A 21,741-nucleotide genomic window follows, 5' to 3' on the forward strand; every position below is an offset into this window, starting at 1 on the left:
AAAACAATAACATGCACACCATCTTGTGCACATTATGAATATTTTATATCAGAGAATATATTTTCCTAAGAATTATCATTTTAAAAAGCTGATTGTTTATCTTAATGTTTTATAAAATTGCAATTAAGTCAGCACAAATTTGGAGTGAAAATTCTGTCAATGAATGTAAAGAATTTCAGTGCAGTAAGTGCAATATATTTTTTGCTTTAATGCATTTAAAGTGCTTATATGTAAGCTACTCAGCCATTTGTCAAGTTATTTAACTGGTTTATTATAGCATTAAAAGTAAAGGCCAGATTCCCCCCTATACAGGAATTTTAATCACAAATATAAACTTATAATTTGAACAAAAGAGACACTAGTGAATGTGTTGAATCAGAAATGGGCCTAGCTATATAATTGGGCCTGTGTCATGATGAGATCCTGTAGCACACTGTGCAAGAACACAAGGTCCTGGTCATCTTTTGTAATAATTGTAATGACATGTATCAATGATACTTACATAATTACCAACAGTGGTATTTCCAAGACAGTGTCCTTGTGTGTGGATATTCGCCACTGAAGCCGTTATCACCAGAACTATATTGTTTAATATGCTTTTATTCTGAAACAATATCATACATAAAGTACACAAACATCACCTTGATTATTGGGTCCAATGTATCTGGTTAACACCCCTAGTTCAGCACACTGTAATTGAATTTCTTTAAAAAAAAAAAAAAAAAAAAAAAAGCTTCAGTCAAAGTTTCCGTTCATTTGAAAACTCCAGCAGCACTCCAGGTACTAGCATGAAAATACTGCCAGCAGACACATTTATCAGCCACAGGACTGACCAACACACAAACCTGCTACTAACCTAAACTGCTACTAACAAAAAATGAAGAAAAAAAAAATTTAAAATTAAACTATAATCTCACATAACTACACTGAAATGTAGAATAAGAAATGTCCCAAAGGCATCTTATTCTAATTTCTAAAAATTATCACATCTGTATGATTACCCAGTTCTATTAACATTGAGGCATATACTTTGGCTTGGAGCAGCAATTTACTCTTTATTGGAGTTCCTTTTAAAACTAATTGTTCGATGTGTAAGCCAAATGAGCATGCATTGGCTGATGTAGGAATGTTGAGTGTGTGTAAAAGATTTGATTTAACCTACATTTCTTGTGCAAGTCTTCAGACTACTACAGTGGAAAAATCTTACTTAATACATCATGCCTGCTCTTTCATAAATGCTGACACTAGTGACACCTTTAGTTATAATAAATGCACTTTAGATCAGTTTTGGACAATTTCCAGTTCTAAAGCACTGGATGGTTTCCTTACTCCCCTTCTCAAAGTAACCTTGTTCAGCTCTTATTACACTGCATTCAACATATGACAAAAGCAGTACTAATCTATGAAAAGGAGGCAAAAGAACAGGACTGTGAAAAATACTGGGCTTGACCTAAAGTCTGTTTAACCGCCTGTACCATGTAATGAGCATAACTACTTAAATGCCTGTAGGTCTCTCAGCCACTGAACACTGAATATGGAATTACCTGCTCTGCGGTGATTCCCACAAATGAATGTCATGTGTATCAGCAAATATATTTAGTACAATCTGTACAAATTCAAAACTCAAACTCAAACCCTGATTTGGTATGGTTTTGTTCTTGTTTTTGCTGAAAGTATTTCTAAAGACTGAAAAGGCCATAGCAAATCATGGCCCACATAACACCCATCTATCTCAGCAATATGTAATTAGAAATTTGAAATAAAAATAAAGTGGGAAAAGAATAAGAGTATAAGAGGAAAGCTAAAACGTGATGGGAGGTGAACTCATGGAACTAGCTCCTCCTCAGTTTTCAGACCCATCACACACATTGTTTCTTCAGAACAGTGTCTATAGATGCATCACTTGTTGACACACTCACCCTACATCCCACCTGCCCTCCCTCACTCGCTCATTCACTCCCCCCAACCCCCAAGACCACAAGCACTAGCGTTTGGACAGCTCATTGGACAACCAATCAAGTCCTTCATAGAGCCCAGTGCCTTGTGTAGCACAGGTTGCTTGAACATACCACTGCAAAGACAAGACAAAGAATCAGTGAGCCAAAGAACAAAATCTTAATCTGAGGAAGCAAATGTCAGTCACAATGTGTGTGTACCGTTCTGCTGCGTAGACTCTGCAGGCCCAGTTTGTCTGTGAGCTCACTAACTGCCATGGCATTAGGTAGATCCTGTTTGTTTGAGAACACAAGCAGCACAGCATCCCTCAGCTCATCTTCCTGTAACTGCACAGGAAATAACACCAATGAGGCAACAAAACCAGATTTACCAGCTCTACAAATCATAAGCATTGATTAAGTCAAGCTGTTACTTTCAGTATGTACACAGGCTGACTCTGAAACACTTACCATTTTAGAAAGCTCTTCTGCAGACTCAGCTATTCTTTCTCTATCATTGCTGTCTACCACAAAGATGAGACCCTGAGAAGATGGCAAAGAAATCAGTCTCTCAACAAATGGGCTTTTAAGAAACTACATTCCTACTTTTCTCTTATACTATACTTGAAGGTCTAAGGACATCCAGGCTAAAGCTCCAACTAGACCAGTAGGCATAAAGGTATAAGTAAATTTAATTTTGAGAAAGAATATTAAACAAGAGACATACTGTAAAAGCAATTATGGATTACAAACTCAAAAGTCACAATAAGTTAGAACTGAACTTTCAGCCTTTTTTCCAAGTACTCAGAACTCACATTCCAAAACTGAGAATTTCAAAGTTTCTTGCATCGGTGCTTAAATCTTAAAATCTATATATACACTGTACTCCCATGCAATATTACCCCTTGTATAAGACTGGATGTTATAAAAGACCAACCAGCATATTAAGTTAGCTACAAATATCTGTAATCCTTTCTTTAATAAAAAAGCAATAATGCATAGTATATTTCACCTTCATATAGTCCATTCATTAAAGAAAATATATATAATGCTGGGTCTTCATTTCCATTTTATTTCTGCATTATTTTAAACTGAACTGAATAAACAGGATGCAGTACTCAAGACAATAACTCTATACCTGAGTATTCTGAAAGTAGTGTCTCCAGAGTGGACGAATCTTATCCTGGCCACCAACATCCCAAACAGTAAAACAAATGTTTTTATATTCAACAGTCTCCACATTAAACCCTGGCAAGTAAAAAAAGACAGGAACATTACAAAACAATATAAAGTGCACCTAACATACATTCACTCAGCTTAAAAATAAGTGAACTTAGAAGTAGTAATAGAAACAGCACCAACATCAAATTCCTTTATTAATTGCTTTAATTAATTGAGACAAAAATCAGCTAATAAGTTGATTTTCTCATCTTCGTGACTTCATTTTAAACTCAGATGTTTAGACACTACTGAAAATCTAAAGTAAAATCATGGCAGTGAGATGCTGGGTCTCTACATCTCCCATACATAAAGAGGAAAGTAACTACGCCGGCAGTACGAAAGTCTGAAAATTAGAGATACATTCCGCAGTGACATCTAGAGGTAGTACCATTTTGGACTTGAGTGGGGTAAGACTGATGAAATGACACTTTGTTCACAGAAATAAATCAGATAAATCTGTCAGGTCTGTAATTGTTGGATTTTATAAGTGAGAATGACTGAATTGTGAACAATTAATCCAATTCAGAGGCACTATATATACACGAGTTGTTAGCGTTTGCCTGTTAGCTTCTAGTGAGAAATGCTTATTTCAGGTTGTGAATGGGAAGGAAAAGCTGATGCTCTGAATCCTGTATATTATATATATTATTTTATACACACACACACACACACACACACACACACACACACACACACACACACACACTTACCGATAGTTGGAATGGTAGTCACGATTTCTCCAAGTTTTAGTTTATACAATATTGTGGTTTTACCTGCAGCGTCCAGACCCACTAAGAAAATTAACGAACAGAGATACTGTTAGGGCTACAACACGTACAGCTAACCTATTAAATTCTCAACTACAATGGTACTACTTACAACTTCGCTTCACAAAAGTATTCAAAAGGCCTTTTAAAAAAAGACGTTAATAACTGGCCGGCATAACGCGGAAGTCGAGTCGTCCTTTGACGTTTGTGAGCAGTATGACGGACCTCGTACATTTTACATTCATTTCCTCAACTAGTCTTGTAATATTAAAATGTACCAATAATCAAAGCTTGAAATAAAATAGAACACCAGTAGCTTGGGACTACTGTTGAAGAGAGTAACGTTAATGCTGAATCTATGTAACAGTGTCAAAGTTATTTCAAGGAATTTGAAATATTGACAAGAAATATGGCAGCTTTAGCTAGCTAGTATACATTACCTTATTCATTAGCTAGCTAGCTAGTCGACGGTATAAGATGTACTTAAATTCGTCTAAATCTCCCCCCCCATTTACTAAAATACAAAATAAGCTTATTAGCTATCTAGCTAGCCAGGACTTTACTGACATAACCCAGGATAGCTATGGTCAAATGTCTTCTAATAAAAATGAGCTATGAAATACGTAGTTAGCTAGCGAGTCAGAAAGACAGCTAGAGAGACCTATAGCTAAGTGGTCTTTGCTGAGGCGATGTATTCAAGTACCTCTAACTACCATGTAAACAGTAATTTAGCTAGCTAACTAAGGTGGCTATGTAGTTGGTTACATTTACTTATTCAGGAAACCTGCTCATTTTAATTAGCTAGCAAGCTAGTTTGTATAGTGAGGATGATGGCTAGCTAGCCTGTCAACTCACCCAACTGTGCTAGATAACAAGCTAGTTCGGCGATTTCCTACTGTTAGCTAAATAACTGCCACACTTACCCATAAGTATTCTCATCTGTTTCTTCCCAAAGAGTCTGCTAAAGAGCGAAGAAATAGTAAGTCCCATGCTGAGAAAATATTTATAACGTTTGAAATGATTGGCTTTCTAGTAAAAAGTTTTAGTCTAATGTTAAATGCTCGTCAGGCAGTTGCTACTACGTGCGCCTGCGTACAGCCACGTTATTGTTTCCGTGGAGTTTATGAAGTATATGACATCATTTCCTTTGAAATGTTAACTAGGTACTGTTCGTCATCGTGTGGAGTTATTCAGTGTTTGTGGGTCAGTTTTTGAAGCAAGGTTTTTAGTTGATGAAATTACTTCTAACGCTATATTAAAACGGTGTTCTTCTATCTTATTGTTGTCCTACAGAGTTTGTTTGAAAAGCTTATTGCATAATTTGTTGTATTGATTAATTGAATCGTGTACTTACATATCCTCTTTAAAGCTCTTTGCAGTGATGCAGTCGAGCACATTAAAATTTAGGATTTTAATAATTTTGTTTAATGCTAGAGTGTTTTCCATACACGGGATAACGTGATCGTGAAAAAATGAGAGCGGAGAAGTTAGAGAGAGGGCGAGAAGGAAAGGAGAACATGAACACGATGCCAGACCTCAACGCATAGAAGTTTACAGCCACAAGGAGGGGGCCTCGGGCCACCACAGGTGTCCCGTAAACGCCTCGGATGCTGGTAGACGCTAGCTAGGCGGCAGCGCTCAGAGAAGCATATAGACCCCATAGTTAGCTAGTATAGAACTGTGTGTACAGACGATATTACGTGCAGGCCTTCAGACGTTGTTGCGTGTGCAGACGACATTACGTGTACAATCAATGTGCGTCGTTTTCTTTGTAAAAGTGATGGAATCCACAGGTTATGCTACACCTGTTCGAATATTAATGCCCGTGTAAACCTCCCAGTAACTGGTTAATCTATTGCAGTTAAAAGATATAGATGAGCACACAAACAAGTAAGCAGCAGGTTTGAAAAAACGTAGACTGAGTAATTATGTCAGCTGCTTCTATAGACTCTAAGCTAGTAAAATAAAAATAAAAAGATTTAAAACTAAAATGACACAAATACAAAGTAACGTCACTTGTACATATATTCTGGACAAACAGGTTAGTAAGTAATCTGTATAAACAGATACTTTATTGCAATAAATTCATGATGGGTTGGACGGAGGAAGGAAAGTATTAATAGACTTCCCTCAGGTTGCTTGCTGGACCATCTATGACCAAACCATGGTCATAAGGATTAGTTCCCAGAGTTCTCATGAGTGTGATCTTTTGCAGTTCACAGGAATCACGGTGACCTGGTAGCTCCTGAATGTTCGTCTTAAGACCTCACTATTGGTGGATGCAGCATGTTCCTATTTCAGTTGTTATCCGTCCATTTGATTTAAAATGTAACTCGTACTTGGAAATACTGTACTTTGCACTTTAAGTTCTAAACTCATGTTTAGAAAGAACTAAAGCTGCAGAAAATGAAGTTTTAAGTCATCATAATTTCAATTATTAATAATGTTCACATTAGGCAGTTTTAAGCTTTGCCTAAAATGCATCTGTAATATAGAGCTAATTGACTTAAGTATTATCCTAGCGATATTGGTTACAAAATCATCAAATGTATCAAGACACCAAAGCCCCACCTGTCCCTGCACATAGAATGACTTTAAAGAGAGAATAAGGAATGTATGAGTGAAGACAAGTTACTTCAGTACCTTTTACCTTTTCAATGTAACATTTATTTGCTGTCTAATTTGTAGAGTTCCCACCATTTTTATAACAGGAGTAGAAATATTTAAAACCCTAGCAAATGCTAGCTTCTGGAAACATTTTTTATTTAGGAAAAGCAGGGTATGTGAAACTTCATACAGCACATGTAAAACTCAAACAGACATTTATCATATTCCAGTATTCAGCTAACATTAAAATCAAAACACAATGAGAAAACAAGGCAAACATCATCACACATACCATTATTGCATTCCATTGCCTATCCATGTTTTGTACTGAAAAGATGCTTTGCAATTGTCAGCTTCAAGTTTGCTCAAGGTACACCATTTTAAGATGAGGGGAGAAAGTAATGAAGAGAAAAAAAAAAATTATATAAATTTTTTTATTCCCCCCCCATGTGAGATGTCACTTGTTCCACATTGGTAGATTTACTCCCATGATGGAGCATGCTGCAATATGAAGAGAATATCTCCCCATCTTACTTACTGTTCAAAACTGCAGGGATAAGACTGAAAGAAAACACTTATGTAGCAAACAAGTCCCAACAGTCACATTCTTCTTTGAACAGTTACAAATTGTTACATAGTTTTGTACTGTTGAAGAATGTAGCATAACAGTACCATTATTTGCTTTATGTTCCAGTACTTTGCAATGGGAAATTACAGTTCAGTTGAATAAAAATTCATTAGTTTCATTATGTGAATTACAGACATATTAGTCTTGAGGCTATCTGAGCTGTTTCTTTTCTATTTCAGTGTACCATGTTTTTAATGTGTGCCAGGAACAATGCTGTGGAATGCATCTGCTGCAGGTTAGCATAGGAAGCACCAAGTCACACTGTGGGACCTTAGGTGCATTGGCTAAGTGATTTCATACTCATATTTATCTTAAGAGAAGGTCCACTATTAAAGAGTTTTCAGTCAGCTCAACTGTTTTCATAATGCTCTCACAGTTAAGTGATCATGCAATTTGAAGCATTATCAATATAAAATCATGTGGTTCAGAAGAGAAAAAAAAATGAAGAGTAGTATAACCTCAGAATAAGGTATCGAAAAGATAAGACAAAGGCTAGTGAGAGTGCTTCATGGCGCCGCATCACCTTTCAAACCAATCACTCTCACGCACGCACGCCCGTGCACGCGCACACACACACACACACACACACACACACACACACACACACACACACACACACACACACACACACACTCTTTAGAACAGAGTCTATAGATTGTTTTTCTTTCTTTCTAAAATTCACACACTCTCACAAGGCCACAGGCACTAGCGTTTAGACAACTCATTGGACAACCAGTCAAGTCCTTCATAGAGCCCAGTGCCTTGTGTAGCGCAGGTTGCTTGAACATACCACTGCAAAGACAAGACAAAGAAATCTTAATCTGAGGAAGTAAATGTCAGTCACATTTTGTGCGCACGCACGTGTGTGTGTGTACCGTTCTGCTGCGTAGACTCTGCAGGCCCAGTTTGTCTGTGAGCTCACTAACTGCCATGGCATTAGGTAGATCCTGTTTGTTTGCGAACACAAGCAGCACAGCATCTCTCAGCTCATCTTCCTGTAACTGCAAAAGCATAGGAAATTAGGCAATGCTGCATTAAATCAACACTCACTAGTGACAGAGAGCGCCGACAGGGGAATATTGATTTATGAGAGTAAAGATTAAAAATAACACAAGAAGCACTCTTACCATTTTAGAGAGCTCTTCAGCAGACTCAGCTACTCTCTCTCTGTCATTGCTGTCCACCACAAAGATCAAACCCTGGGCAAAAAGAGCACAGTATATAAATTGTGATAAATTTTTGTCCTAATAAATTCATCAAAATTTATGCATCCAACTCTGAAATACTGTGAACCTCCATTTCCAGTGCCTATAAACATGCAAATTAACAATCTTGAGAAATACCAAGGTTTATACAAAAGATTGTGGGTGTTTACTGCATTTGTGCGATAAGTGACCAAAAATCATAAAGTCAGAAATGGTGTGGCACCACTTCATTGTATCGGTAGATCAAATCAACTAAGTAGGTTTGATACTATCCATCACAGATTTTGGAGCCACTGCATCAGAAGAGACACGGGATTTCAAAGGTGATGTTTGAACACATCCTTACCCTTTCAGAAATCCAAAGTGTGGCATTTTAGTATTAAAAGTTGTTTTTATTTATCAGCTTGGAGAGATCAAAGAACTTCAACAAGAAAAACTAAAAACATATAAAAGAATCTCAGTGTTAACAGATTTAGATTGTGCCCTCAGATCATGGGAGATGGTCGGCTTTGTGTTAGTCAGTGAACCATTTACCCGTCACATTGTTACTCAGTCTAGTACCACAATGAAATTGTATCAGACTGAGAATCTACAATGCATCCATAACACCATACCTTCTTTTAGCTTAGTCACTGAAGATGCAAAAGGAACCACAGACCTTCTATTTTCTTAAGTCACAATAAATAAAAACACAATTCTATACCTGAGTATTCTGAAAGTAGTGTCTCCAGAGTGGACGAATTTTGTCCTGGCCACCAACATCCCAAACAGTGAAACAAATGTTTTTATATTCAACGGTTTCCACATTAAAACCTTCCCAACAAAAGAAAACAGCAACATTAACATGTCATCACTCCAGGCTAGAATAAAACTATATACACACCTAACAGACTAGAAGGGACTTTTGCATAACTCATAAAAATAAGATGTGATAAATGCACACATATCATATATGATATTCCTCAAAAAAGGTTGGGCTTTTTAAAGCAGATAAGCTTGAATTTAGTCTTTTAAAATAACAGAACAAATATTTCCCTGAAAGGTCTTACCTATGGTAGGAATGGTTGTCACAATTTCTCCAAGTTTCAGTTTGTACAGTATTGTGGTTTTACCTGCTGCGTCCAAACCCACTGAAAAAAAAGAGAAATTTTGAAAGAATAATGAATCAGGCCCTGGTCAATCTAAACCACGTAACAAAAGTTCTGTGGTACATTAAACTTCAGAGACACAACTGAGAACCTACAATCAGTAACAAATAAAACATTTTCAGGTGATTCTTTCTTTCTTTCTTTCTTTGACAACAGGACATAATTAGAAATTTAAGTGTACAATGTGTCATCAAAGACGAATTTATAATTAAGAACCGATAAAACACAGCGGGGAAGCGTAGGTGCGTGACATTCACTTAGCTAACTCTACCTTACAAGCTAGTTGGCTAGCTACTTATCTAACTCAATTGGCTAGCTAAGTGTTATACTAAAATACCTAGAAATATACTAATAGACAGCATTATTTTCTAAAAATCTAATTAATTCAGCTATCTATAAATAATATAGCTAACTTACACCAGCTATCACGTTAGCTAACCTAGCTAGCTGGCTAACCTATCCATCAAGTGACCAGTTCATTGTAAACTGGCTAGAAGATAGCTACTGCTAGCTAACTAGCCAGCTAGCGTTAGTTAACTCAATAACACCCATTCACTTTTCACACTTACCCATAAGTATTCTCATTTGTTTCTTTCCAAAAAGCCTTCCAAAAAGTGACGAAATTGTCAAACCCATCGTGTGTTTAAATGTGTCGTTAAATCACGACTTCGATTATTCTACAAGGTGGGTCCTTTCACTGAAGTCTCCTACAGCAATACAAAAAAGGCTGCACAGCAAAGCCGGTAACTTGGCGCTTGCGTACTGCCACGTACTAGAGGCCACCGTGGAAGACATTTCGTCATTTCCTGTCGAAATTGCGACGTTCAAGAGGAATAATATTGTTTCTGTCTTTTGGTGAAATTTTCAAAAAGGAAACATAACTTATCAGAGTTGTGCTATTCACATACCAGAACGTATGTGTGTAGACTTATATTCTCTATGTATTTTCAATACAATATGTCCCTTATAAACTGAGCAATAGTTCTATAATCAAATAGCCTACTTCCTTAAAGACCATTTAGAAAATCTCTGAAAGTATTTTGGCGTTCGTCACAGGGCCGGGGGTAACCCTGTTTGGTTAACCTTCCGCTCCTTCTTAGCAAATTTTCTCGTTGCTTATGTGCGCGTTTTTGTTTTTTTAAGAAGGTACTCATAAGTAAGCGACGTCATTGCCGAATCTTCCTTGTTAGTTCAGTAACAACATAACCCGTCTATTCTGTCCACCGGTTGTGATCTTGCGTTGTGTTCGAATGAAGAGACGAGGCAGTAGTGAGTGTCTGGTCCTTTACTGTGACAGAAACACGAATGCACAAGTAGCCTAACATAAAATAATAAATAGGTCTACGATCATTAATGAGCAAGCATTAGAATCAGATTGTTAAAATGGGACTATTCAAAATAACAAATTGGTTACAATTGGAACTAAACATTTAGAGAACGAAATTTAAATATCTTACACAATACACAGAAGTAGGAGATACAGATGTAAAATAAAAAAAAAACACTAAATGAGCTGTTTTAGGGTAATTCACAAGAAACATAAGTGTATCTTAACCTGGTTATACGTTGACGGTTATTTAAATTTGATAGCTAGATTTCGGTGCAAAATGTCTTAATATAAAAAAAAACACTAAATGAGCTGTTTTAGGGTAATTCACAAGAAACATAAGTGTATCTTAACCTGGTTACACGTTGACGGTTATTTAAATTTGATAGCTAGATTTCGGTGCAAAATGTCTTAATCTAGCATGGACTACCTTCGCGTTCTCGTGTAGCTGATGTCAATGTAGCCTGATCTAACGCATGTCTTGGTACTTTTGAAATTCACTCATGTTTCAACAAGATTCAGTCATGGTGTCACCGGGATGCCCTAATTTGTGTAAGGCTGTTCTATAAAATCAAAATCTGAAATGTTCAAGACAATCACTACACAATACACAATAACGCATAAGGACCACTCATTTTACATCAGAAGGGGAGAGATTATAATGATATAAATTAGTAGATAAGTAGACGTTGGTCTATATAGACACACTTTGTAGGCCTTTGTGTATGTTTATTTGTGCGCAAAAGAGCAAGATTAACCTGAATAGAATGAAAACACAGATTTGGTATATCTGGGTCTCAAATACATCTCTCTAACTTTTGGTAGGCCCACAGACTCTGTGTATAATTCTAAATTGAAGTAAAGTATACTTTAATACTGTAATAACATATGCCTAGTATAAACTTTTTAATCAATGTAATTTTGTTTTTATTACAGCAGTGTTGACCACTCTTTTGCTAGGCAACATCTACAGAAACAAATATAGATTATATCTTACTATTAAAGTATGATTTTAAAAAAGCTCTATTTTATTGTAGTACTATAGCGCCTAGCCTTTTAAAATGTTTTAATCAAGTCTGAATCAAGTCAATGGTCTTGCCAGTTTCCTGTTGTTGAAATTTCTGTTGCACAGGTCTGATCTTGTTGATTTCCCATTAATCAGAATAAGCTACTTCTGTCCAGTAGAGGGTATCACAAACTAATTTTAGTGACGTCGTCAATACTGGTCATGCAATTATAACAGACTAAATGAAAGAGAAACTGGAAGGCAATACCAGGGCATTTAAGGTTGCTTCCTTCACCCCTCAGAGTTTTTTCTTGCTATTGTCACGTTTGACTTGTTCATTAGGGACTTGGTTCCTGCTTTAAGATATCGTCTACTGTTAAACGTGCTATATAAATAAACTTGACTTTGTTTATGGCCTTGTATGTCGTAATTTTGAATAATTAACCCATTTTATCAGGAAGAACCCTGTATATTAATCATAAATGTCTTACTATGCACAAAAGAAACACCCTTAACCAGCGCATTAAGGTTCAAAGTCCAGGCTGAAGAGGCGCACAACGAGGCGTGATATCGGATAGCCTACATTTTGAAGTGACACAGTACGAGCATGTAGATTACGGATTGCTTCGTTTTTTCGGATTTCCACCAACTGGATTTCTGCTGATTAGTCGATATGAAGTCAAGTACTGTCTTATCCGACGAAAAGGTGAACAGTGCTCCTAGTTTTGGTTACATATATAAAAGTCAGTTTGACCACTGATTGACTTATTACTTTTCAGTGGTTAACAAATTGTGAATTTTATATTTTAAATTTGCTACTTTTTTTGTCTTCTTTAATTGCTTTTCCCCATCTCGTCTAGCTCATTGTGCTTTCTTCAATCTACGTTTCGTCGCTTTGTTTAAGGTAAAAATTAAAATTTGTCAATTTAAACAGTTTACCTTCCCACAATCTTTGATGTAAACGTATAAACGTGACCAAACAAATTGGACTAGCCTACAGGACAAAAATCTACGAATAGCTTGCGAAAACAAAGACTCCACCTGTACTTCATGGGTTTCACGTTTACCCTATGTGATGTGCATCGCAGCATAAAGGAATATGCAACGCGATACAAATCAATAAAAATTGACGAGTAGCAAAACTAATCCCGGAAGAACTTGTAGAACAAGAGGGCTATGTGATTATCGCAATAAACGAGTGAATTTATAACAGAATAGACTAATTGTACTACAGTCACACAACAGTTGGAACTCCATATATTAGCAAATGCCTTCCATATTTAAAATCCGTCCAAAAATCGTTTTCAGCACCATAACCCACGGACAGCGACCCAAATCCCACCAAAACCCGTTAATTTTATGCAATACACAGGCGAGAGATATTTTGGAGCAGTTCTTTATGTTGTCTAGTCACTTTCACAATGCTAGATTGTTAGCTCATGTACCACACTGTGGTGAGACCATATTGTGACTGCTCAGTCTGTTCAATAATTTTATGTTTAATAAATTGTACTTTCTGTTGCAGTATAATTGGAAGCTTCTCTGTTCTAGTGGTAACAGCTGTTAAGAGAAGACATCTCATTGAACAAGTGAGTTAAACATTAAATGAACATTGCATATCTCTCTCTCTCTCTCCTTCTCTGTCTCGCTCTGTTTCTTATTGTTTCTGTCTCTCAGTCTCTCTCTCTCTCTCTCTCTGTTTCTTATTGTTTTTGTTTCTCTCTCTCTGTGTTTCTTGTTTGTCTCTCTCTCTGTGTGTTTCTTATTGTTTCTCTCTCTCTCTCTCTCTCTCTCTCTCTCTCTCTCTCTATATATATATATATATATATATATATATATATATATATAAAACGGTGAGCCGTAAGGAGGCGGACGCATGTGCGAAGAAGAGCGATATTTAATATGTGCAAATCTAAAATCAGAGTCATTGTCCAGGGTCCACGGTCATAGAGCCAACACAGAGAGTACGGGGATACATTACAAACAATCATATATATATATATATATATATATATGTGTGTGTGTGTGTGTGTGTGTGTGTGTGTGTGTGTGTGTGTGTGTAACCACAACTATGAAACTAAGTGAGTCTGATTTTCTTTAAGAATGCATACATTTTGTTACACAATCGCACCCTTTTATACAAAGGATAGCCACAAAGTCATCAGTTAGGTTCAGAGATTACTGAGATTTGGCAAATATTGTGCCATGCTCAGGCATGCCCTTACACAGACACACACACACACACACACACACACACACACACACGAAAGAGAAAGAGAGGGAGAGGGAGTGAAAGAAAAAGAAAGAGAGAGAGTTAATAAATACTATAAAAACAGTACAATAGCAGGTTCACTATTATCATTAATGGTTAATGAAATAACCTTCCTTTATCCTTTACCAAACACTGGTCTGCATGCATACTTCCAGATAAATAAAGTATGATAGCCTTTACTGATCTAAGATAATACAGAAATATGACTCTTTGTACATTAACCTGCAATTCAACCATTAGTAAAAACCATGAATTGCCAGTTCCTGCCTCTAAATTGACTTAAAACCTATTAAAGGAATTAAGGGTATGTTGTCCTCCTAAAATTTATATTCACAGATATGATAGCTTGAAATGAGTGTAATGAAAAACAATTCTACTTCACCATCACAGAGTAACATGAGTTATTGAGGCAGGGGGTATTTATGAGTGCCATCAGGAATTAATGAATGTTTTTATAGGGTGGATTATCTGAGCTGTACCTACTGGCTAGTACAGATAGTGCCCATTCTATTCCTGCACTGTGCTTGTCTTGCAGGCTAAACCTTTGTTCCAGCTGGCTCTGGCAGACTTCCTGGCATCAATAGCCTTAATTGGCTCTACCATAATTAACTTTCTGTCTTATGAAACAGCACACAAAAGTGGAGTAGTCTGCAATGATGGACTGTCTTTGTCACTGGTGAGAAAAAAGTAAATTCAACTAAATCATTCTGCAAAAGCTTAATAGTCCTCCTAAAACAATAACTCTTAACATAAGATATTGTCTTGTGAGCCTAGTACTAATTTTATTGGCATCTGTCTAATTTACTTGAGGTATACAGAGGCATTTTCTTCAGAACTAAATAGTGTTGCAAAATGTTACAAAATCTCAGAATATGAGCCAGCGATGAAATGTAAGTGTTTTTATGTCTAAATGTAACTATAGTAATCTGGCCAATATTGGCATGGATTATTATGTTTGATCAAGTTAAGATTAGGTCAACTAAGACAGTCAGACTATGACAAATGGACTGTTCAATTTACATGGTCACATGTAAGTCTTATACTAATATCAGACCAGTAGTATGCATGAAAACTAGTGTCCACATTTGCAATGATCAGAAGAAAGATGAAATATGTTTACTTAGTAACAGCAAACAGAGTTGGTACAAACCTAAAACAGTTGCTCTCTCTTTCTCTCTCTGTCTTTCTTTCACTCTGTGTCTCCTTCTCTCTCCTCTCACTCCCTCAAAGATGTTCTTCTGTATATCTTTCCTGCTTGTCATCATTTACGCCTGTGAGTCAGCATATACTGCTCAAGGATGGAGGGTGCAAACAGAGGAAGCGTGCAGGCATCAGGTGACAGGGGCAAGAGAGGTATAAACACACACACACAGGGGTGAGAGAGGTATAAACACACACACACACATAGGGGTGAGGGAGGTATAAATGCACATACACATAGGGGTGAGAGAGGTATATACAAACTTTTTTCTCTCTTCTTGTCTCCATTCACAGGACCGAAGGTGGATGTTTAATATTCTATATGTCTTTGTTTGGTGAGTACACCTGTTTGATGGTGCTAACAAGCGCTATTTCATAGTGCTGACCTGTGGCTGACCAGGACCTTTTTGTGAAAAAGGATTACTGGTCTAAACAAACACAATTATGCTTCATTTTTCAACTGCGGTTGCTATGTAATTGTGTATGTATGTGCATATGTGTTCACCCAGGTTCATACCCCTTATCGGATACATAATTTACATCAGAACCATCACTCTGACACAAGTGCCTTATATTCCATCATCTCCAGGATCCAATGATGTCAGGAATTATGATAGTGGCTCGACCAATGCTAAGTTCTGCAACAGGTAGGAGTGCTTGTTCACAGTATATACTGTATAACTGCCCCAACAATTATAGAAATGCAAGGCAATTGACATTGTGGGAGCATTTTGCTGACCACCATGAAAATTTTCTTTTGGTTGCTGGTGTCAGTTAAATTCTTGTATTACATAATTATAGTAATACAAGAGTGTCTGTGCCAACTTTCATCTGCTAAAGTATGGGTTCCTCTGATTTCTGTTGTAGCTGCATCCTCTTCCTGCACCTGCACATTGAGAATGATTCCTGTCCTGCTGTGGTAAGCAAGAAGCACAGAAATCCTCTCCTGTTCTAAGGTTGCCACCTCATCCACTGTCATCAGATGGTCTGAAGCCTTTGCTTTCTGCTTTCTGTCTCAAACAGGATTTGCGTCACCGGAATATCACTAGGGGTTTTATCTTTGCAAGTGTGCTGGGTGTCCTCATCTGCTGTACCGTGAGTACACACACTGCACACACACAAAGCGAGCTCGTCTGCAAATTCTCTAATTTGTACATTTCCTGATTACCAACTGCTCTCAATCTCTTCAACTTCACAGCTGGTGTACTGGAGATTGCAGAGCTGGTACAGGCATTATGAGCAGGCTGGCATGTTCCAAGTCTCAACGAGACATGCAGGCACTATTTGTTCCTCAGCTCGCTACATGATCTTAGTCATTATCTTCTGCTGGACACCACGTGAGTGCCCACTCTCACACATAACCCCCCCCCCCCCACACACACACACACACACGATGTATGCACAGTGTATAGTATGTCTATATGTACTGATATCTTATTAACTAGTTCTGATTTTCTCTCCTCAGCTCTCGTTGTGATTTGTTTATCATTTGCTTGTTCTGAGACGGATAGAATGTTCCCTCTTTTTGTCATGCAGGTGTGTTTGAAAATTCTCTACAGTATGATCAAATATCTAAAAATCTAAAAGTGGTTGAAATGAAACCTTAGATGTAGCAACAGCATGGCCTAGTCCTCAGATACAGGATTCTCTTCTCCTAGTTCTCTTCATACATAATGGGTTCAGATGACTAATGTTTGGTGTGTATCCTGCAGGCTATGTCTATCTCACTACAGGGGTTCCTCAACAGCATTGTGTATGCCTGGAGACGGCGCAACTTCAGAGAAGCTGTGCTTGGAGAGAGACTGCCTCTGTTGTCTTATACAAACCAAGCCTTCTTTGACCAGTCTCTGAGTGAGACGTGACAGGGAGGAAACAGCAGTCTGGAGGCAATTCACACTGCTCACCCCAGACTTTATAGCAGAAGATTATCACTGTGCAAACTAAACGCTATTAGGAAGCAGTTATAAAGATGGAGCTGGATTGATTGTATAATTCATGTTTGCCACTGGAATATTGTAGTACTTTGTTGTATTTTTTACTTTACATTGTATTGCTTTGCTTCATTTCTGTATTGATCTTCTTATATTTATGGTCATGAAGTGTTTGAAACCTGATATTACATTTTAGCATAAAAATATTTACAGTAGCATATCATTCACAGACTACATAGAATGCAAAGGTGTGTTCTAAAATTCAAATACTAGCTATTCCTTGAGCTGTTCACCACTTTTAGTGTAGTCCAGTGGACTGTATGTTAAACCTTCAGTGTGTTCCAGATTACAGTATCATGTCTCAGAAAATCAGCACACAGCACTGTGTGACACAGGATGTACTGTGAGTAAAAGAACATGATGCCATAACATGTCCACCATCAGCGCATATAGATCATTGGTGTTGTAACTGATTATATGTAGAAGTGCATAAACATAACTTTAAGCTTGGAAAAGGTTTTGCCATTCATTATTGTTCTACAGATTTTATATGGTTATACAGAAGATAATTCTGACATGGATCATTACTGCATATGTTAACAAAGGCCAGACAATGACTGTAATGATTTGTTCCACCTGTTTGTTCATGTACTTTGCCCAGACATTATAATATCCCTGTGAAATAAAGTAGTCAAGGTGATAACAGTTTTATTCATAATGGCCTCAAAGTTTAGAGCTGTGTCTGCCACACTTGAGTAAATTATTCACTGTGTGAATTGGTGTACTTCAGTATTAGTATTTGAGCACTGTATGTGCAGTATGTTTCTTTGGACCACTATGTGGGTCAGAATTTATATGGGCAGATTATAGTTCAGTCATGAGATATGCACTAGTGTCAAGGTAAAGTACACAAGCCATTGTATGGGTAAAACAAAAGTTCAGATATGACTAGTTCATGCGTAGTTCAGGCTAGGGGTTACTTAAGTGTGTAACTGCACACTAAACTGCAGAGTTTAGTTTTTTCCCTTATTTAACACACTTGAATTGACCTATCAGCTAATTACCTAGACATTCACAAGTTTACTAAATTAGATAATTGTACAAAAATACAGCAAATACAGGTACAAAAATTATGCAGCTTTCCAGTTCTGAATTCGTACATAAATTTGTGTGCGTGTGTGCGTGTGTGTGTGTGTGTGTGTGTGTGTTTTCTCTGTACATACTGTACAGCAGGTTGGATATGTTCATCAAATAGATTTTATTTATGCTTTTTCATCACAGAAAGGCGGTAATAGAGGTGGATGTTTCTCTGAAGATCATCACTGCCTATGTACTTCATGAATAGATCTATTTTAGTGAACAGAGTCTCAGCCTCTCCAGATAAACCTTTTTAGGATGTTACATCTACGTCAAAGGTAATCAAACTTGACCTAGTTTTACAACAACAATCAACTATCCATTTGGCATTTTGGCTGATAGCAGCTATCATGACTCTGATGAGACGCTGAAGTATATATGACTATGACCTGGCTGTAAATAGCTTGTCATAGTCCCCTAAGTACTACAAAAAGAAACACCAACAAACAAAATACACCTTTCAATAAAAGGTAAAGATAAAATAATAAATTAAATTAAATTAATTTAAATTAAAGGTCTGATTGAAATGCAACTTGAACCTAAAAACTGACATTCTCAGGGAGAAATCTTTCGGGTGTTCCAGCATGCACTGTCCATCCAAAATCAGTCCACTCATCCAAACAACTCAGCAGCATTCAAGTGACTGTTGCCACTGTTAGTGACACAGCAAGTGATCTGTACAGCTTAGAATGCTGGAATTTAGACACGACAGGAGATCCATAACAATCTGTGGTCTTGTTGAACCACACCAAACCTGTTTATGACTGTGTGCTTGATCTTTATTAACACACACACACACTTCTTTCCAATGTGTATGTAGTTTGTAGTTCCTAAAGATTTCCACATTTGTATTAATTTATGAGTACAAATCTCCTTATTTTGAATTATTAATCAGAATTAGTAAGGAACCAAAAATGCCCCTTGTCTCATAAGGGAGTGGCCAAACATGGGCTCACCCTTTTGAGTCTTGGTTCCTCTCAAGGTTTCTTCCTCATGCTGTAGGGCAGTTTTTTCCTTGCCACTGTCACCCTTGGCTTGCTTACTGGGGGCTTAGATACGGACATGTGTAAAGCTGGTTTGTGACAACGGCTATTGTAAAAAGCACTATATAAATAAATTTGACTTTGAATTTGACTTCCCATTCAGTAGGTTGCCAAATACTTCAGACATTTCAGACACAGAGCCACCCAACAGAAAGACACATTTCAGATACAGAGCCACACACTATGATGCTGAAGAGTCCCGCATGCAGTCAAGCAGATGGATCACTACACAGAGGAGAAGAGGGAGGTGTCAGTGAGAATGCAACTCCTGCATCATCAGTGACCACTTATGGCAAATGGCAGACAGAATTTGAACCCTAACCTTTTATTGAGGGAAAAAGTAAAAGAGACAAATGATTTCTTTATTAAATTATTAATGTCTATTTCTTTATCTTTATTATTAAATCAAAAGGCCTTCATGTTAATGTTCATGTTTTTTTGTCAGCCACCTGAATCTTTATTCCTTCCAATACCACAACTACTCTTTCACTATTGATCTCAAATACTAGAACACAGCATTAATACCAAAGCAACCTAAAAAAGGGAAGTTTGTGGGAAACAAACATGTTCAAAGCAAAAAATGTTCAAAGCAAATTTTATTTGCTGTATTTATGACCAAGATCCAACAGTGTTCTATAAATTAAGGACCCAGTGTATATACACCAAACATAATTTCAAAACTTATTTCTGTGTGAAAAGAATGGGATGATGATGCCATTCATACAAATGTTTATTTAAAGAGTATTACGATAGAACTGTTATCATAAAATAATAATAAAAAACATAGCAAAAAATAATAATCTTGTTCATTTTAAGTCCTGAATGTGCCCAGGTATAAACTCCAGAAAATACTCCTTATCCTCAAAAAATATATATATATACAGCTTTTCAGTTTCCCTACTGAGTGTTAAACTAGGGGCCAGTTTCTAAAAAACACTGGAATGTTAAGAACAGTTATTAGAGTTCTGAGAAGTCCTCTGTAACTAGAAACGTTTTGAGAGCAATTTCCCCCAGCTTCCCATGCGACTTTGAAAGTGTAAATCTTAGAATAATGCAAAGAGTACAGTGTTGACCGCATTGGCCCCACAGCTGAGGATATCCCAGTTGCTATGAGGCTCAAATGCTTAATCCTTTATCAGCATAGTACAAAACTAGTCTTGATGTGCTGAAAATTGAACAGTGCTGTTTACCGAAACATCAATATACAGTGCCAAATGTCCTCTAAACCCATGATGATGCAACCAGTTAGTCATTACAAATTTGAAAAGTAAAGGGGGATTACACAGTAGGTCTGTGTAGAACTGTCTAGGGGTGGGGGGTGGAGGGTGGAGGAGGGGGGGTTACAATTGCATAAAATATGTAAAAATGTCAACAAAATTGAATAAAAGAGCAGAGCAGTTGTGAAGACTGGCAGGTGTCCACACACATTCACTGAAGGTCACAGGAGAGCAGAGGTTACTAAACCAACATTCTTAGTATATCTTTATTTTCACAGTATACACAAAAATCTACTTCAAAGTCTACTTCAAAGTCTGATACAAAAGTCAACTTGGGTGAATTCACAGAACATTGAATAAAGAAAGAGCACAGAGAAAGAACATTTCAGTGGGCCCTGTGGGTTTGGAGGGTTTGTAGGCTTTAATTTATCAGACACGGGTATCTTCTGCTTACCTGCCCACCCCTTTCAAAAATCCATAGATAAGGAGTGCTGATGCATGGGGCTGGTATGGTTACACTCCATGACAACCCTGCTACAACACATGGGTGCCTCTGCACAGCCAATGGTCTCCATTAGGCACTTCTCCAAGTCCCAACTCTCTGCTCTCCAGCACAGCCCCAGGCTTGGGCAGTGCCCAAGCTGTGTGTGCATACCACCAGGGAAAGAGCATGTGTGAGGGCTGTGTCTGCGCTGCCATACATGGGTGCCATTGGAGGTTTGAGCCACCTGTCCTCCATTCGGGTCCTCAAATCTCTGGGGCAGGCACTGTGTTCTGGTTGTCATGTTCTGGTTGTCAGTGGGAGTGGCATTGCCCATGCTGCAGTGCCACAGTGATGTTCATGAATGCAGTGGGATGTGGTGGAGTAGCAGCGGCACTTCTGGAAACCTTCCAGTTCCCTGGACAGCTTGAGCAGCTCCTCAGGTCCCTCCGCGCATAGTGTGGAGGTTCCAGCACCTCCTGGAGCTCTGCTGTTCTCAAGTCTTATGAACCAACACCTACATAACACAGACATAGGAAAACACACACACACACAGAGGGAGCTTGGCAATTGTTCTCATCCCAAGGGAATATGCAATTCTGAACAACAATACACTC

At 37.6% G+C, this 21,741-nt stretch overlaps 3 protein-coding genes across 5 annotated transcripts; 1 reads left to right on the top strand and 2 right to left on the bottom strand.

The window, feature by feature from the left end:
* Positions 1-582: 582 nt before the first annotated feature.
* Positions 583-5,021, bottom strand: LOC113580534 (ADP-ribosylation factor 4). Of its 2 annotated transcripts, XM_027015141.2 has the most exons (7): positions 4,846-5,021; positions 3,866-3,946; positions 3,073-3,182; positions 2,406-2,477; positions 2,157-2,282; positions 2,070-2,071; positions 583-704 (listed from the first exon to the last, which is right to left on the bottom strand). In XM_027015141.2, coding segments are annotated over exons 1-7 (459 nt in total). In that variant the 5' UTR covers positions 4,913-5,021; the 3' UTR covers positions 583-703. The 2 variants fall into 2 exon arrangements, with proteins under 2 accessions (XP_026870942.1, XP_026870941.1); XM_027015140.2 differs by having other exon boundaries at positions 583-2,071.
* A 2,752-nt stretch (positions 5,022-7,773) lies between these two features.
* Positions 7,774-10,276, bottom strand: LOC113580532 (ADP-ribosylation factor 4-like). Its single transcript, XM_027015138.2, has 6 exons — positions 10,080-10,276; positions 9,412-9,492; positions 9,066-9,175; positions 8,285-8,356; positions 8,033-8,158; positions 7,774-7,949 (listed from the first exon to the last, which is right to left on the bottom strand). Exons 1-6 carry the CDS (start codon positions 10,144-10,146, stop codon positions 7,863-7,865), a joined length of 543 nt encoding a protein of 180 aa, XP_026870939.1. The 5' UTR covers positions 10,147-10,276; the 3' UTR covers positions 7,774-7,862.
* Positions 10,277-12,407: 2,131 nt separating this feature from the next.
* si:dkey-30c15.2 (uncharacterized protein LOC558938 homolog) lies at positions 12,408-17,915 on the top strand. Of its 2 annotated transcripts, none has more exons than XM_027015139.2 (12): positions 12,408-12,549; positions 12,704-12,747; positions 13,369-13,432; positions 14,651-14,791; positions 15,346-15,468; positions 15,610-15,650; positions 15,825-15,962; positions 16,183-16,234; positions 16,339-16,410; positions 16,514-16,652; positions 16,781-16,851; positions 17,028-17,915. In XM_027015139.2, exons 1-12 carry the CDS (start codon positions 12,517-12,519, stop codon positions 17,175-17,177), a joined length of 1,068 nt encoding a protein of 355 aa, XP_026870940.2. In that variant the 5' UTR covers positions 12,408-12,516; the 3' UTR covers positions 17,178-17,915. The 2 variants fall into 2 exon arrangements, with proteins under 2 accessions (XP_026870940.2, XP_035381493.1); XM_035525600.1 differs by having other exon boundaries at positions 15,346-15,450.
* Positions 17,916-21,741: the final 3,826 nt, after the last annotated feature.

The sequence above is a fragment of the Electrophorus electricus genome, chromosome 4 (genome assembly GCF_013358815.1).
Source record: "Electrophorus electricus isolate fEleEle1 chromosome 4, fEleEle1.pri, whole genome shotgun sequence".
NCBI lineage: Eukaryota > Metazoa > Chordata > Actinopteri > Gymnotiformes > Gymnotidae > Electrophorus > Electrophorus electricus.

What these genes read in the sequence shown, in the direction of transcription:
- LOC113580534 (XM_027015140.2), bottom strand. Translation starts at nt 4,912, where the DNA reads ATGGGACTTACTATTTCTTCGCTCTTTAGCAGACTCTTTGGGAAGAAA. An exon ending in ACTACTTTCAGAATACTCAG is followed by an intron (nt 2,478 to 3,072) that starts GTATAGAGTTAT and finishes CCATCTTCTCAG; the next exon opens with GGTCTCATCTTTGTGGTAGA. An exon ending in CAGAAGAGCTTTCTAAAATG is followed by an intron (nt 2,283 to 2,405) that starts GTAAGTGTTTCA and finishes TTTCCTGTGCAG; the next exon opens with TTACAGGAAGATGAGCTGAG.
- LOC113580532 (XM_027015138.2), bottom strand. Translation starts at nt 10,146, where the DNA reads ATGGGTTTGACAATTTCGTCACTTTTTGGAAGGCTTTTTGGAAAGAAA. An exon ending in GACAACCATTCCTACCATAG is followed by an intron (nt 9,176 to 9,411) that starts GTAAGACCTTTC and finishes TTTGTTGGGAAG; the next exon opens with GTTTTAATGTGGAAACCGTT. An exon ending in CTGAAGAGCTCTCTAAAATG is followed by an intron (nt 8,159 to 8,284) that starts GTAAGAGTGCTT and finishes ATGCTTTTGCAG; the next exon opens with TTACAGGAAGATGAGCTGAG.
- si:dkey-30c15.2 (XM_027015139.2), top strand. Translation starts at nt 12,517, where the DNA reads ATGAAGTCAAGTACTGTCTTATCCGACGAAAAG. An exon ending in CTGTCTTATCCGACGAAAAG is followed by an intron (nt 12,550 to 12,703) that starts GTGAACAGTGCT and finishes CATCTCGTCTAG; the next exon opens with CTCATTGTGCTTTCTTCAAT. An exon ending in ATGATTCCTGTCCTGCTGTG is followed by an intron (nt 16,235 to 16,338) that starts GTAAGCAAGAAG and finishes TGTCTCAAACAG; the next exon opens with GATTTGCGTCACCGGAATAT.